Source organism: Schistocerca piceifrons, chromosome X, assembly GCF_021461385.2.
Source record: "Schistocerca piceifrons isolate TAMUIC-IGC-003096 chromosome X, iqSchPice1.1, whole genome shotgun sequence".
NCBI classification, from domain to species: domain Eukaryota; kingdom Metazoa; phylum Arthropoda; class Insecta; order Orthoptera; family Acrididae; genus Schistocerca; species Schistocerca piceifrons.
The window spans coordinates 213,218,683-213,234,498 of NC_060149.1; the positions used below are offsets into that span (position 1 = coordinate 213,218,683).

At 38.4% G+C, this 15,816-nt stretch overlaps 1 protein-coding gene across 1 annotated transcript in view; it reads left to right on the forward strand.

Annotated features, from left to right (window-relative positions):
* LOC124722253 (NACHT and WD repeat domain-containing protein 2) overlaps positions 1 to 15,816 on the forward strand; it is a 312,786-nt gene that overhangs the window by 136,253 nt on the left and 160,717 nt on the right. Inside the window, exon 15 of the mRNA XM_047247442.1 lies at positions 7,359 to 7,531. Within this exon, the coding sequence (XP_047103398.1) occupies positions 7,359 to 7,531 (173 nt within the window). The remainder of the gene's footprint in view (positions 1 to 7,358; positions 7,532 to 15,816) is intronic.

Here is a 15,816-nt window from a genome sequence, read left to right on the forward strand (position 1 = left end):
TTCCTAAGAACACAAACTTCCCAATGAAGGGAAGAACAGTCATTCACAACCTGAAGAGAGATGATGATTTAATTATCCTTCTTGCAGACGAAGTCCCCATCCCTATTGTCATGAACTGCAGTGATTAACTTACACAAAGTATTCACCAATTGTCTGCCTCTTCAACCTACAAGCTCTAGCATAGTGATCCCATCCCACAAGTCCAACGTGACCCCCAGTTAATAGTCAAATCCTTGGGTCCAAATCAGAATCTCTCCTTTAAATCCATCTCACTCCTAATCCCAACTGTCCACACATATCCACCTTCAACTTTCTTTCAAAAATCCCCAAATAAAGAATCTTACCTCTTGTTGATGAACATTCCCAAACAACAGCCCACAGTCTAGTTTCCCATATCAAAGACATGGACCACTTCCTTCACTGCCATTCTACCATCCCCACCCCATTACCACTTCCATCCCTAATCAGTCACTACTGATGCCACCTCTCTACTCACAAAAATATCCCATGTCCATGGCCTTGCTGCACTGCCTCTCCTAATGTCCTACCAGCTCCAGATCCACCACCTCATTCCTTCAACAAATTACAAATTACATCTTTACACATACAAATTTTTGCTTTGAGAAGAAAATAAGCAAAAAATGGTTCAAATGCCTCTGAGCAGAGGTCATCAGTCCCCTAGAACTTAGAACTACTTAAACCTAACTAATCTAAGGACATCACACACATCCATGCACAAGACAGGATTCAAACCTGCGACCATAGCCATCGTTTGGTTCCAGACTGAAGTGCCTAGAACCACTTGGCCACACTGGTCGGCAAAATAAGCAAAGAAATTTGTGGCATACTCAAGGTAACCCACATGACACCCTTCTATGCCAACCTATTTGTGAGCCATATAGAAGAAGCCTTCCAAACCACCAAAAATATCTAGATCCTTGTCTGATTCAGGTTCTTTGATGATATCTTCATGATTTGGACCAAGGGCAAAGCACACTCTCTTGTCATTCCTCTGCAGCCTCAATGTTTTCCCTCCCATGAACTTCATTTGGTCCTCCACAGACCAGTGTGTCACCACCACACCTCTTCAGTAACTCCAGACAAACCTCTGTACATCTGAAGCCCACTAACCACTGGCAATACCAGCAGTTTGATAGTTGTCATTCATTACAGATTAAAAAGTGCCTTCCACATAGTCTGTCTATCCATGGATTGTGCATCTATAGTTATGAGCATTCCTTACCCAATGTGCTGAAGGTCTTAATGACACCTTCACAGACAGACATTACCACACAAACATAGCTTGCAAACAGATTTCCTGTGCTGTATCCACATATGCACATAAACCTCTCAACATCCCCATGAACCAACTGCAGAGGAGCACCCTCCTCATCACCTAATATCATCCCATACTGGAACAACTTAACCATATCCTTTTCAAGGGCTTTGACCACTTATCATTGTGAAAGACCCAAATGCAAGACCTGTCAGATGCATCCACCCAATACAATCAACTTCAGATCAGTGGCATGACAACCTGTGAAAAGTCACATCGTATACTAATTCAGTATTAACTTTTGCACAATATTTCATTGGGCATGACCACCACCCAGCTGTCCAGCTGAATGAATGCCCTCACCAAACTGTGGTCACAAGCAGAGTTGACCATCTAGTAGCGTAAACCACTGCTCCATTTCAATGGATGCTTCATAACCTGTACTATATGGATCCTTACCCTAAATCCTTACTCTCAAGTCTAGCTTCTCTGAATTATGTAGATGGGACTTGTCCTTACAATATAGCTTTCGATTCTGTAACCCCAGTCTCAACATCTGCTACTACCATCCTCACATGGTCATTCGTCCTTGCCCCATGAACCTATCCTCTCTCATACTGCACCCACACCTGCTGTCCACAGTCCCCCTTTTCTTCTGTTATATCTCTCACTCTCAATCCACTCCTACACATCACATCCACTGTGCACAACTCACATTGCCTGCAGCCAGAACAAGCTCACTGTTTGCAACATGCCTATCCAGTGTGCCTACTCTACATCTATCTACATCTACATCCATACTCCGCAAGCCACCTGACGGTGTGTGGCAGAGGATACCCTGACTACCTCTATCGGTTCTCCCTTCTATTCCAGTCTCCCTCTCCCTCTCAGACGACCATCCCTCCCACTCCCTCCCTTGTCCCTCTGCCCACTCCACTTGATACAACTCCTCACCCCAGTCAAGCTGCAGCACCAGCACAAAATAGTTGGCAGGGACAGTACAGCTGTGCAAGAGTATTTGTATATAAGTATGTATGTGTATGTGTATTCTATAAGCTCTGAAGAGGGATTTGTCTGGAAGATAGCAACATTACCAGTCTCATTTATGTGCCTATCAATAAGTCAAGGCCTCAGTTATAAGATGAGTTATTAGTTTTACACCTTCTGTTATTTATTTATTTATTTACACATCAAGTTCCATAGGACCAAACTGAGGAGCAAATTTCCAAGGTCATGGAACGTGTCAGTACATGAAATTAAAACATAAAAGTAATAACAGATAAATGTTTAAGAACCCCAAAAAAGTCTATCTATAAGTTTAAGGAAACACAATCAACAATACAACACAAATCAGCTTAATTTTTCAAGGCTCTCCTCGACAGAATAGAGGGAGTGACACATCAGGAAACTCCATAGTTTTGATTTGAAAGTGCATGGATTACTACTAAGATTTTTGAATTAGAGTGGTAGCTTATCAAAAATGGATGCAGCAGTATACTGCACACCTTTCTGCACAGGAGTTAAGGAAGTCTGATCCAAATGCAGGTTGGATTTCTGCCAAGTATTAACTGAGTGAAAGCTGTTCATTCTTGGGAATAAGCTAATATTGTTAACAAGAAATGACAGTAAGGAATATATGTATTGGGAGGCCAATGGCAAAATACTCAGACTCGTGAACAGGGGTCAACAAGAGGTTCATGAACTTTCACCACTTATTGTCCAAACAAAGTAGACTAATTTTTGTGTCGAATGATAACTTACTTCGTATACTGTTCGAATAGTATATGGCAGCATTAAGTCTGTGAATGAGATCCTGAATGTGGACTTTCAATGACAGTTTACTATGTATCTGAACACCTATAAATTTGAACTGTTCAGTTGCACTAAACATATGCCCATTCTGAGAAGTTAAAACGTCAGGTTTTGTTGAATTGTGTGTTAGAAACCATAAAAACTGAGTCTTACTGTGATTATCATTAGTTTATTTTCTACAAGCCATGAACTTAGGTTATGAACTGCACTATTTGAAACTGAACCAATGTATACACAACATCCTTTACTGCCAAGCTAGTGTCATCAGCGAACAGAAATATTTTAGAGCTACCCGTAATACTAGAGGGCATATCATGTATATTAATAAATAAGGAACAGGAGTGACTCCAGCACTGATCCCTGCCCCCCTCCCCCCTCCCCCCACTTGACCGTTCCCCACTCAGACCCCACATCACAGCCATTCTCAACATTGTGAATAATGACCATTTGCTGTCTGTTGCTAAAGTAACAGGTGAACCAATTGTTAGCTACTCCCTGTATTCTGTATTGGTCCAACTTCTGGAGCAATATTTTGTGATCAACACAATCAAACGCCTTAGTTAAATCAAAAAATATGCCTAGCATTTGAAACCTTTTGTTTAACCCATCCAATACCTCACAGAGAAAAGAGAATGTAGCATTTTCATTTGTTAAATGACTTCTAAAGCCAAACTGTACATTTGATAGCAAATTTTGTGATATAAAATGATCAATTATCATTACATACACAGCCTTTTCAATAACTTTATCAAACACTGATGGCACAGGAATAGGTCTAAAAATGTCTACATTATCCCTTTCTCCATTTTTATAAAGCGGATTTACTACTGACTACTGTAATCATTCAGGAAACTGACGATTCCTAAAGGAAAAATTACAAATATAGCTAAATACAGGGCTAACGGGTGCAGCATAGTACTTTAATATTCTGCTAGGCACTCCATCATAACCACAAGAGTCCTCAGTCTTCAGTGATTTAATTATTGACTCAACCTTTCCCTTGTCTGTATCACAGAGGAGTATTTCAGACATCAATCTCAGAAAGGCATTTGCCAAGAGAGTTATATGATTCCCTGTAGAAGCTAAATTTTTATTTAATTCATCCGCAATGCTCAGTAAATGATTGTTTAATACTGTATATATATCTGATTTATCAGTAACAGAAATCTTTTACTGCAAACTGACTTTATAACATTGACCTTGTGCTGCTGACCAGACACTTCCTTCACAACTGACCATACGGTTTTAATTTTATCCTCTGAATTAGCTATTCTGTTTGCATACCACATACGCTTTGCCTTCCTAATAATGTTTTTAAGCATCTTACAGTACAGTTTGTCATGGGCTACTGTAGCATAATTGTGACTACTTCTAACATTTTGATATAATTCCCACTTTGTTCTACATGATATCCTTATCCGACTGGTCAGCCACCCAGGCTGCCTATTACTGCTAGTACCCCGTTTAGAAGTTCTAGTGGAAAGCAACTCTCAAAGAGCATGAGAAATGTGTTAAGGTAAGCATTATATTTATCATCTATGTTATCGGCACTATAAACATCCTGCCACTCTTGTTCCTTACAAGGATTAACTTCACTTCATAGTTTGTAATTACATGTGACATTATCTGAGTACAAAAGCCTTTTAGTGTTAAAATTTGTGCATCATGGTCTGAAAGGCCATTCACCCTTTTACTTACAGAATGCTCATCTAGTAATGAAGAATACACACACACATACACTCACTGGTCATACTGGACTCAAGAGTCTATTACCGCAGCAACGTATTTTCGCCATCTGTCCCTGTCTTGGGCTATTTCCTTCCATTCACCTTCAATACCTAGGCTCTTCAAATCAGCCTTCACATTGTCTTCCCATCTACACCTCGGTCTCCCCACAGGACGTTTTCCCTCTAAGTGCCCTACCAGTACTCTGCGCGCTGACCTGCCCTCATGCATTCGGGCTATGTGACCCGCCCATCGCAGCCTATGTGATTAGTAATGAAGAATGAATAAAATATTGTCTATGGCTGTGCTGCTGTTCCCCTGCACCATAGTTGGAAAAAAACACAGTCTGCATGAGACTGTATAAATTTAGGCGATCTACCAACATCCTTTTTCTTGCACCATCATATACAAAATTTATGTTGAAGTCATGACATGTAACAAATTTCTGGTACTTCCTACAATCAAGAACCCTCTCTAGTTTGAGCAGAAATACTCTGAAGTCAGAGTTAAGGGACCTATAAACAACAACAATTAGCAGTTTAGTGTCACTAAATTCGACTGTCCCTGCACAACATTCAAATATATGTTCAGTGCAGTTCCTTGATACCTCTATAGGCTGAAATGGAATACTGTTTTTTTGTGCATAGCCACTCCCCCACCCCACAAGGAACTCCTTGAAAAAACTGCCAGCTAATCTGTATCCTGGTAAAGGAAGGCTCTGAATTGTCAAATTACTTAAGTGGTGCTCCAACATACTAATAATTTCAGAGTCAACATCTATAAGCAGTTCACTAATCTTATCTCTAATACCTCCTATATTTTGATGAAATATGCTAATTCCTTCTCTACTAGGAAACGTGGCATCCTCTGAGGGTGAGTCCTTAGTTAGAGGGACTTCCTTTAAGCAGGTATAGCTATCAGCTGACTTCAATCTAAAAAAGGTGCAGCTCTAATGCCAGCTACTACAGGAATTTTTCCATGAGTGATATCACCACCATCCACTATACCCCTTCCCATACCTACTGAGGTGCAGACCATGCCTAGTGAAACCCGATCTACTGATAGACCCAACTGGCACCACTGAAAAGTGACCTATGCCCTCTGCCATCAGCGCCCCCTCCAGCCCCATGTTAATGCGCCTAACAGCCGCATTAAGATGAGGCTGATCATGATGCTGGAACATTTGCACAAAATGCACATTAGTGTCACCAGTTTGAATAGCTATCTTTACCAGGTCGCCACCTACATAATATTCCCTGTCTCTATCAAGACTGTTCCCTGCTCGACCCACTATCACTACCTGATCCTCCTTCATAAAATTCTTACATAACTCCCATATGCTGTCAGTCACCTGAGCCAACCCTGGACTAGGCTTCACAATTCTGGTGACCTGGTACTCACTCCCCAACACTTCCTGAAACTGCTAGCCCACACCTCTACCATGTGAATTACCTAGTAGCAGAACCTCCTTCTTTCTGTTAGACTTTGCAACTGACCTAGGCCTCCTAACTGCTGAGGACTGCTGCATGTTCCCTACATCTACAGCCACAAGAGGCTCCTCACCACTCAATTCTGACAGTTGGACAAATCTATTGCATATACGCAAAGTATAACTGTCTGGATACCTCCTCCTCCTAGGTGCCTTCTTGCCAACTGCAAGTTCCCATTCCCCACCACCCTTCACCCTCCTCTACATATGTAGTTCCTCCTTTGCGCATTTTAACTGCACCTGAAGGGCACAGATCTTATGCTCCTGCTCCTCTGTCAACTTATTTCTACTACAGACTCTGCATTTCCAGGAGAGGATCACCATGCTAGAATGCCAACTGGAACCCCACTGCATCCCCCCCCCCCCCAAATGAAAATACTTTGAACAAATCCCTCACCATAACCCACTACTGACGAACCTGCAACAGAGCCCACACTTCTCACTCATGGTAAAGCTATATGTCTATGTTACCCAAGTTCAGTTACACCACTAGAACTATTTATAGTAACAATAGTGGTCTCGAAATTTTCTGTGTACTAAGAAAGCAACTACTTGTATTAATACTACTACATCACAGCTAATACCAATACCAACAAAACTTCACAAAATTATTAGCTAAAAATAAAAATTCAAGTGGCCATTGGAACACTTGATGAAGTTAAAACAATGAATGAAAATTTTACTGAGATATTTCACTAGAAACAAGAAGAAATGTCAGCTGAAAACTAAAGCATGAAATTTAATAACCGATTTCAATGCACAGAAAACTCTAAAAAACACAGAGAGTGAATGTTTCCAAAAGTTTGTTAAATCATTATTTCATCACAAACAGCATGAAACACCACTGAAAACTATTAAATTTAATAACTGTATAACAACACAAAAGAAACTTTGTCAGTACTTAGCTTTATAACCGCTACAGCTGCAACTACATGCCGCAAAATGTAAGCACACTACTGAAATATATGATTTCATAAGATACACAGAAGGATACTGTTTTTGCATGAATATCTCATGCATGTCAAAAGTCTTTATGAATATAATTCTATATTTCAGTTTGGAGAACTGCCTTTCCATCTGGTTAGATCAAGAAGATTCCAGGATTTGTTTGAAAATGTCTTATTTAACTACGAGTGGCTGCATGCAAAGTTATCCTCATGTCCTCTCCAAGCAGTACTCAGTGATTTTGAAGATGCTTGTGTGAATGTGGGAGACAGAGAGGCAACAAGGTAAGAGATATGAGATCAGGTGTGCAACCTGGTTGTTGAAATAGTAGAATGTTCATTGTGGATATTTGATTGAATTCAGGTTGTGTGTTTGTTCACAGATTACCCTACATGGAATTTAATAGAAAATCAGTCCATTCTCTGGAATTGCAATGCATAGCTGCTTTGACAGCTATCATTGTGCAAGCTTTTTAAATGTGCATCATGGCCTATGGCAGAGAACTTTCTCAAACAAGAATCTTTTCTGTGACTTTAATTCCACAACCACATTTTTCTGATGTCTAAATTACCAAGAGTATTATGATGGATGCATTATAACTTCAGTGATTTGATTAACTTATTTAAACTAATAATTTTGTATTCAAGTTTAATTTTTTATTACTCAGGCTATATGAACTGTGAGCTCCTGATCTCATAATTTGCTATGGAAATGGAAAAGCCAAAAAAGACCAAATTGACACAGTTTTTTCTGATGCAAGGATTACTTATTGTATGAAGTTCTGCTAACACAGGAATATGTCAATATATGATATGCATTTAATACATTATGTAAAAAACATGAATTTCAGAACTTGCTAAATCATTGCAGTTATATGAAATTATACCAGTAATATGATGATAATATGAGCATTGGGCCTTTTGGTCTAGCAAAACAAGTTGTAGTAGCAGGAAATGCAAGATTCTGTAGTTACCTACTAATGGTAACAAGCCAACAAAGATGAAAAGTACATTGAGAAAACCTGGCCTTGTATTGTTGAAGCCCAGGATCATTGCACACCAGACCTTTAATATAATGGGGAAATGAAAACCGAAATTTTAGCTGTACAAGAGATATAGCCAAATGTATATCGTAATCAGATGAATACTGAGTTTTTAAAGGAGACCAGTTCAAAAGTATATAATAGAAAAGGGATACAAATGTTTGGAACACAAATATTATTACAGAATTTGCTGACCAACATGATGCTGAAACTCAGCATCAACTTACCATGTATGACAACTCTCACCACTAGAAACATGAACAAAAGTATAAAATTTTAAATGTGCATGCACCACTAAGCAAGAGGAATCAACAAAATGTCACAAGAATACAATAATGGAGGAAAGAAAAACAGAAAGAAATACTACATAGAGTTCCAGGGACTAGCGGACTTGAGAGAGCAGACTGGAAGGAGCTGTTTGCTTACGATCACTGATGATTGACTGTGCACACTAGCATAATCATTGGTGGTAAGAGCTTGGTGGAACTGGGTGATGAATTAACATGAAGTTCAGGAAACCAACATGCAGAAGAAGCTTAAGAAACAACTGTGAAAATAACCAAACAGTCATTAGACAGACTCCATTTTGACCATGTTGCTATCACTTATTATACCTGCAAGGAGACTCAACGTCTACATTTTATGGAAGGAGTGACTATGCCCTTGACCACTATCCAATAAAAAGGAAGCTGAAGCTGACACATAAAAAAAAGAAAGTAAAATGTCTATATAGGGATGCTGAAGTACACACTGCAAGATTTAACATCCACGTAGTAGATTTTGAATGGATACAATGATGGGGTAAAAGTAACAAGTAGCCACAAGCAGCTAGAAATAATAATATCAATACTAGGAGCAGCAGAGCAAGCAACCTTATTTAGAAAAATAAAAGAGGCAACTGTGATGGAAGGAAGTCTGTGAACTAGGATTACAAATAAGAGTTAAAATGTGGGATAAGAATACAACAAAGCAGCTAGAAGACTGAAGAACGTGCAAAGTGCAGAGGAGACATCCAAAACAAAATTAGGCAAACAGATGAAATAAAATACTTAACAACTAGATAAAGAACTATAAAAGAGTAGCCCAGATGCAAAAGCTGCTAACTCCACGATAAATGAAACTGAGATCATTGTGAAAAATTTGTCCCATTCAAACTATTAAAGTTAAAGACTTCATTTCTTTTAAAAAATAAGTAAAAAAATAATTTATTACACAGTATCAATGGTTTAAATCTGTGATTGAGTTTTACGTGTTGAAATCTTATATAAAATACTGAGTTAGCAGTTTTTGCACCCAATTTATGCAGTTATTAGGTTTTGCAAATGTATCAATCCAATTCCAAAACAAACATTTGGTTGCAAAATCCACTATTTGATGATATGTTAGGAATGACAGAATGGTGGAATTTAATTATTGTGGATACAAACAGAATACATTTTATTTCAAAGAGAAGTCTGAAAATTCTACAAGATTGGAACATAAAAAATCAAATGTGACTTTAGTTTGCCACAAAAAACTGACTTACTTAACATCAAAAAGAGAGGAGATAAGAATGCTCAGCATTAGCTTTTTCCTTTTTTTTTTTTTTAAAAAAAAATACACCATTATGTTTTTGACATCACAAGATATTGTAGAAAATAAAATAAGCTCCAAATTTCATCTGAGTAATACATCAACAAAATTTTAGAAAATAATAAAATTTGCAGTAAGTCGCATCCTAAGTAAAACAGTGACAAAAAGATTCTAGAAAATGAAATTAACTGAAAATTTCTTTTATGTGACATCAACATCAATACTGCCCATCAACTCAAAATTGCTTCTGTCATCTACAGATTGTTGACCCTGGCAGGAGCGATATTGGAGTGCCTTCCTTCTTGTCTAACACCTTGGTGTAGAATTCAAGTTTGTCGTTGGTCACTCAGTCTTCACCAAAGCGAAGCTCCAAAAGCTGGTTGACATCTCCGAGTTTGGCTTCTGAAAGTTTTAAATGGTTCAAATGGCTCTGAGCACTATGGGACTCAACTGCTGAGGTCATTAGTCCCCTAGAACTTAGAACTAGTTAAACCTAACTAACCTAAGGACATCACAAACATCCATGCCCGAGGCAGGATTCGAACCTGCGACTGTAGCGGTCTTGCGGTTCCAGACTGCAGCGCCTTTAACCGCACGGCCACTTCGGCCGGCGAAAGTTTTATACCAGCTGTGATGGGTGTTGGGCCGTTTTCTTTGCTGAAATTTTTTCCCCTCTTCAGGATGCTCTTCCCATCTTCAACTTCAAAGTTGTAGAAGTGCTCTCCACAAACTAGAGAAGTTTCCTTGTTTTTGCTTTTTATAAACATGTTCTTTTTTTTTTTTGGCTTTCTGAATCTGCAAATGCCAGTTACCATTAACTTTCACTAATCCTGCCACATATGTCATAACAGTTTGTGTCAACACAGTATTCATTGCGTAACATTGCTTTAATAATACTTTTCATGTTCTTACCCTTCTGTTTTGGAAACATCTCTTTTTCACTAATCAGGATGCCTCTTCCTTTTCCAGGAGAGACCGTTGCCCTTGGTCCTGTTCTGGGCTTTTGCAACTACAACGATGGGTTCAACTTCTTGGAAAATCCTTACTTTTTCAATTACTCCCACTTCATTTCTACCTCCTTCTACATTTAAACTGTCCAAAAAATCCCTTATTTCCATCAAAATGCTCACACAAGTGTGTCAACAAACACCTAACTGATCAGCTGAAGTATGCTTACTGGCATATATTTTGACAATACATTGGCAGCAAGAGCTTCATTGTTGCGTTTATATTCACTACAGTGCAGCCAACCTAACTCTGAATAAGAAAAATATCCCTTCAAATCGTAACAAACTTCAAGGTAGCTTTGAATGTCTAGATTGGCAAGTCTGATGTCAGTTGGCATTCCTTGCATCCAGACATGGCACAGCGACTGCGATGACTTTTGAACTTGGCAGGTTTTGCAAATGTTGGAGATTTAGCGGGCTTTGCGCCCAAAGGCAACATGCAGTTAGTGGCTTTTGCAACTGACCATTATTTTCTACTGCCAATTTCAACCATTTATAGTGGGTTGTACCCTGAAACCTATTCATTCATGTCATCTCCAAAAAAATCTATCGGTAGTGTGCTCAACTCAAAATGGACAAAAAATCCATTTAGCGGCTTTTGCATCTCGCCTACTCAAAACTCCTTCTAAACCAATATACATAATTCCTACAAAATTTTTATGATGAAACTAACAACATTGACTCCCTGTTTCAAAGATTAAAAAGGAAACATAATCATCAATAATGAACAAAGTTGCCAACATCAAGCAAATTACACCCAAACACATCACGACATTACAAAACCTGAAGAAATGGCATTATCTGAACAAGTACAAGAATGAGAAGAGAAGCCTCTCAATTAATAAGAAAGCAGGAAAATAATAAGAGAAATGAAAAACATAAACAAAACAAGCAGGGACTCAGTAGTCACAGAATCGCTCATATATGGAGGACAAAATTGGTGGGGATGTAAAAGCACTATTTGGGGAGACCTGTAATGCAGAGAACATCCTAAGGGAATATATGACAGTGTTACTGCATCCATTGCCCAAAAAAGGAGATAAAATAAACATTAAAAATAGAGAGATAAGACGTTAATTACAATATGTTATTTTAATCAGTAAAAAGCAATCTTAAGAAGAATATTGAAAAATAATTAAGTAAACTGAGGGAAGGTTTAACAAAGTGAGACTGTACAAGGAGTAAATTTTTCACATCAGTTTATAATAAAACCATGTAAACTCACTGCTAAGAACTTAATAAATGTCTGTAAGAAGACAAATAACCTTGATAGACCCTTTAGCACTTCAGAGGAATCGAGTGCAAAATTAGAATTAAATTTAGAAATTATCACTGACATTACATTTGAAAGAAACATTGTGGTTATGCTGTCAAAAACACAGATTTTATTTATTTCACTTTATTTTACTTCAAGATCCATAGATCCATGGGCATATACATCACAAGGATGTTGAACATGTGAAGCATTTATAATAAATATGCACACTTTTCTCTTATATATTGGTTTGTATATAAAACAGTCATTTGTAAAGACAAACAGCAGTTAACAATGAAATTCATATTAATCACTCTACATTGCACTACATAACAATTCTCACAATTATGCGTTATTATAAAATTCTTGTGAGGAATAGAAATATTTTTCCAGAAGGTGCTGTTTATCAGTTTTTAAAATCTGTTTTGACTAGTAATCTAGGACATGATATTAAATAAAAGAGCATTGTACAGCTATGTTCTAGAGTAGGGAATTCCATTTTGGATTTTGCTGAGTCTTTTTAGCTCTATATGGAATTATAATTACTTCTAGTGTTACATCTCTGACACGCAGCATTAATTCTGCACAATTTTAAATTCTCAGCAACAAAAAATGTAAGGGAAGTAATGTACTGGGATTAGAGTCATGCATGGCACAGGTTTCAGCCTGCTCAGGCAATTTGAGCCACAGATTGGGAAATAAAAATTCAGACTTTGCCAATCACCTTTTAACAGAAAACCAATCATATGATGTAGGATGTGAAGTTTTACACTCTGTAAAGAAAAGCACAAAGCCGACTCCACTGGAAATCAACAGACATATGAGACAGAATGACAGCTTAGTGTTAAATGACCAGACTCAATTTCCTTTTTATCCTCTGTTAAATTAAGTTTTAGTTACAAATAACAGATTGAAATTGTAAATTCAACTTTATTTTTCATCAGTTGTTAAATGTATGTGCACATAAAAAGATTTGCTCTCTTTTTTTAGTTAATGTAACTATTTCTACATAGCAGACACTGTAACACTTTCCTATTTAAACACTTTTCTTGCTGGTCATCATTTTTTAATCTTCAACGAAAGTAATATCTTTGTTTGCAATATTCGGTTGTCACTTAAAGGTGGCCCAAGAAGCCAAGAGTCAGTTCATGGCCAAATAAATATAATTTTGCAGAACATTAGGAAATATTTCCTATTTAATATTGTTGTTGTTGTGGTCCTCAATCCTGAGACTGGTTTGATGTAGCTCTCCATGCTACTCTATCCTGTGCAAGCTTCTTCATCTCCCAGTACCTACTGCAACCTACATCCTTCTGAATCTGCTTAGTGTATTCATCTCTTGGTCTCCCTCTATGATTTTTACCCTCCCTGCTACCCTCCAATACTAAATTGGTGACCCCTTGATGCCTCAGAACATGTCCTACCAACCGATCCCTTCTTCTAGTCAAGTTGTGCCACAAACTCCTCTTCTCCCCAATTCTATTCAATACCTCCTCATTAGTTACGTGATCAACCCATCTAATCTTCAGCATTCTTCTGTAGCACCACATTTCGAAAGCTTCTATTCTCTTCTTATCTAAACTATTTATCATCCACATTTCACTTCCACACATGGCTACACTCCATACAAATACTTTCAGAAACGACTTCCTGACCCTTAAATCTATACTCAATGTTAACAAATTTCTCTTCTTCAGAAACGCTTTCCTTGCCATTGCCAGTCTACATTTTATATCCTCTCTACTTCGACCATCATCAGTTATTTTGCTCCCCAAATAGCAAAACTCCTTTACTACTTTAAGTGTCTCATTTCCTAATCTAATTCCCTCAGCATCACCCGACTTAATTCGACTACATTCCATTATCCTCATTTTGTTTTTGTTGATGTTCATCTTATATTCTCCTTTCAAGACACTGTCCATTCCATTCAGCTGCTCTTCCAAGTCCTTTGCTGTCTCTGACAGAATTACAATGTCATTAACCATACAGTAAAGCTGCATGCCCTCGGGAAAAATTATGGCTGTAGTTTCCCCTTGCTTTCAGCCGTTCACAGTAACAGCACACCAAGGCCATTTTGGTTAGTGTTACAAGGCCAGATCAGTCAATCATCCAGACTATTGCCCCTGCAACTACTGAAAAGGCTGCTGCCCCTCTTCAGGAACCACACGTTTATCTGGCTTCTCAACAGATACCCCTCCGTTGTGGTTGCACCTACGGTACGGCTATCTGTATCGCTGAGGCACGCAAGCCTCCCCACCAACGGCAAGGTCTATGGTTCATGGGAGGGGGGCATATAATATTATCAAAGATGTTTCGTTATTTTGTTGGTGTCACACACCAAAAAAGAAATACCTATGTTGACTCTAACTAGTTGGAGGTAAAAAGGTGAATGAACTGGCACTACAGTGTGAAGCATGCAGTCTTGCAAATTTAGTGAAACAGCCATCAGCCTTTCCCACATAGTTAGAAATACTTAAGCATTGTAACAATAAAGAAGGAGAAATGTAGGGTTTGTGAATGAAAGCAGAACAGAATGCAATGGAAGTGATATGCTGGCCTGGAGAGTAACAAACTGGATAAGCTGAGGAAGCAGCGGGCTGGCAGGGCATGTCAACCCAGCTGGACTGGTACAATGGACTGTACTGAACTGCAGAATTTGGTGGACCAGCCAGGTTGTCCAGTGTACCATACAGCCAGGCCAAAAGACATGGGTTTGGTGGGCTGAAATCTGCACCATGCGTAACTGTAACAGAGATGTCATGGTGAAGGTGCCTAGCTGTTTGAATAAGTACCTACATGAACTTTTTGGGTGGGCTCCATACATAATTGTGATCATTTGCTTTTGTACTGTAAAGACCTTCTTTACATGTCTTTGGTTGCACCAGGATAGTATGACATACATGTTAAGACATGACCTAAGGGAATAGTGCAAGTATACATTTATGGTTGCTACCTTATTAGCAGTCAAAGCAATAGTATGATAGCAAATACTCCTGAGCTCAGTCTTTTAGACAATTCCAGGGTATGTGCAGACCAATTTAACTTGTCTATGTGTGGTTCCAGGAATATGGAGGACTAAACATCCATTATTTCACTATCAATTTATTTTATTTACGTTTCTTCCTCTGTTATGTGTCTCACACAGAACAGTATTAGTTGTGTCTTGGTGACATTAAGTGTCAGACCATTTGCAGCGAAACTTTTCAGGGCCCGTCCAAATATTGTGTTTTTCCCATGCTCTCTCTGTTGCTGTTATATATTTTCTCAACAGATTCATTTGTGTCATCTGGAGAGAGAGTAAAGTGTGTTTGAGAATTGTTCACATTGGATGGTCATTTACAAATATAACAAATAGCAGAGGATGCAGCACAGAAACTTGTTGTACTCCACAGGTCATGGTGTCCTGCTAGTATGGAGTGCTGTACTTTCCAAATTCTTGAGAACTATATTTTTTTTGTCTATCATTCAAATATGATTTGAGCAGAGGTGCCTTTTTGGAAACCAAACTGGCTTGGGTTGAGGTTACTGTATTTGTTAACCCTTCAAACCAGTAGTTTATATGCTCACAGCTAGTCTACTCGTGGTAGTTCACACAGCTGGTACAGGACTGCAGCATTTTATTTAAATTGCTGTAGCACAGCAATTATTAGTCAAAAGTTAATGAAATTTCCAGGAATTGTTAACAATAGCCAT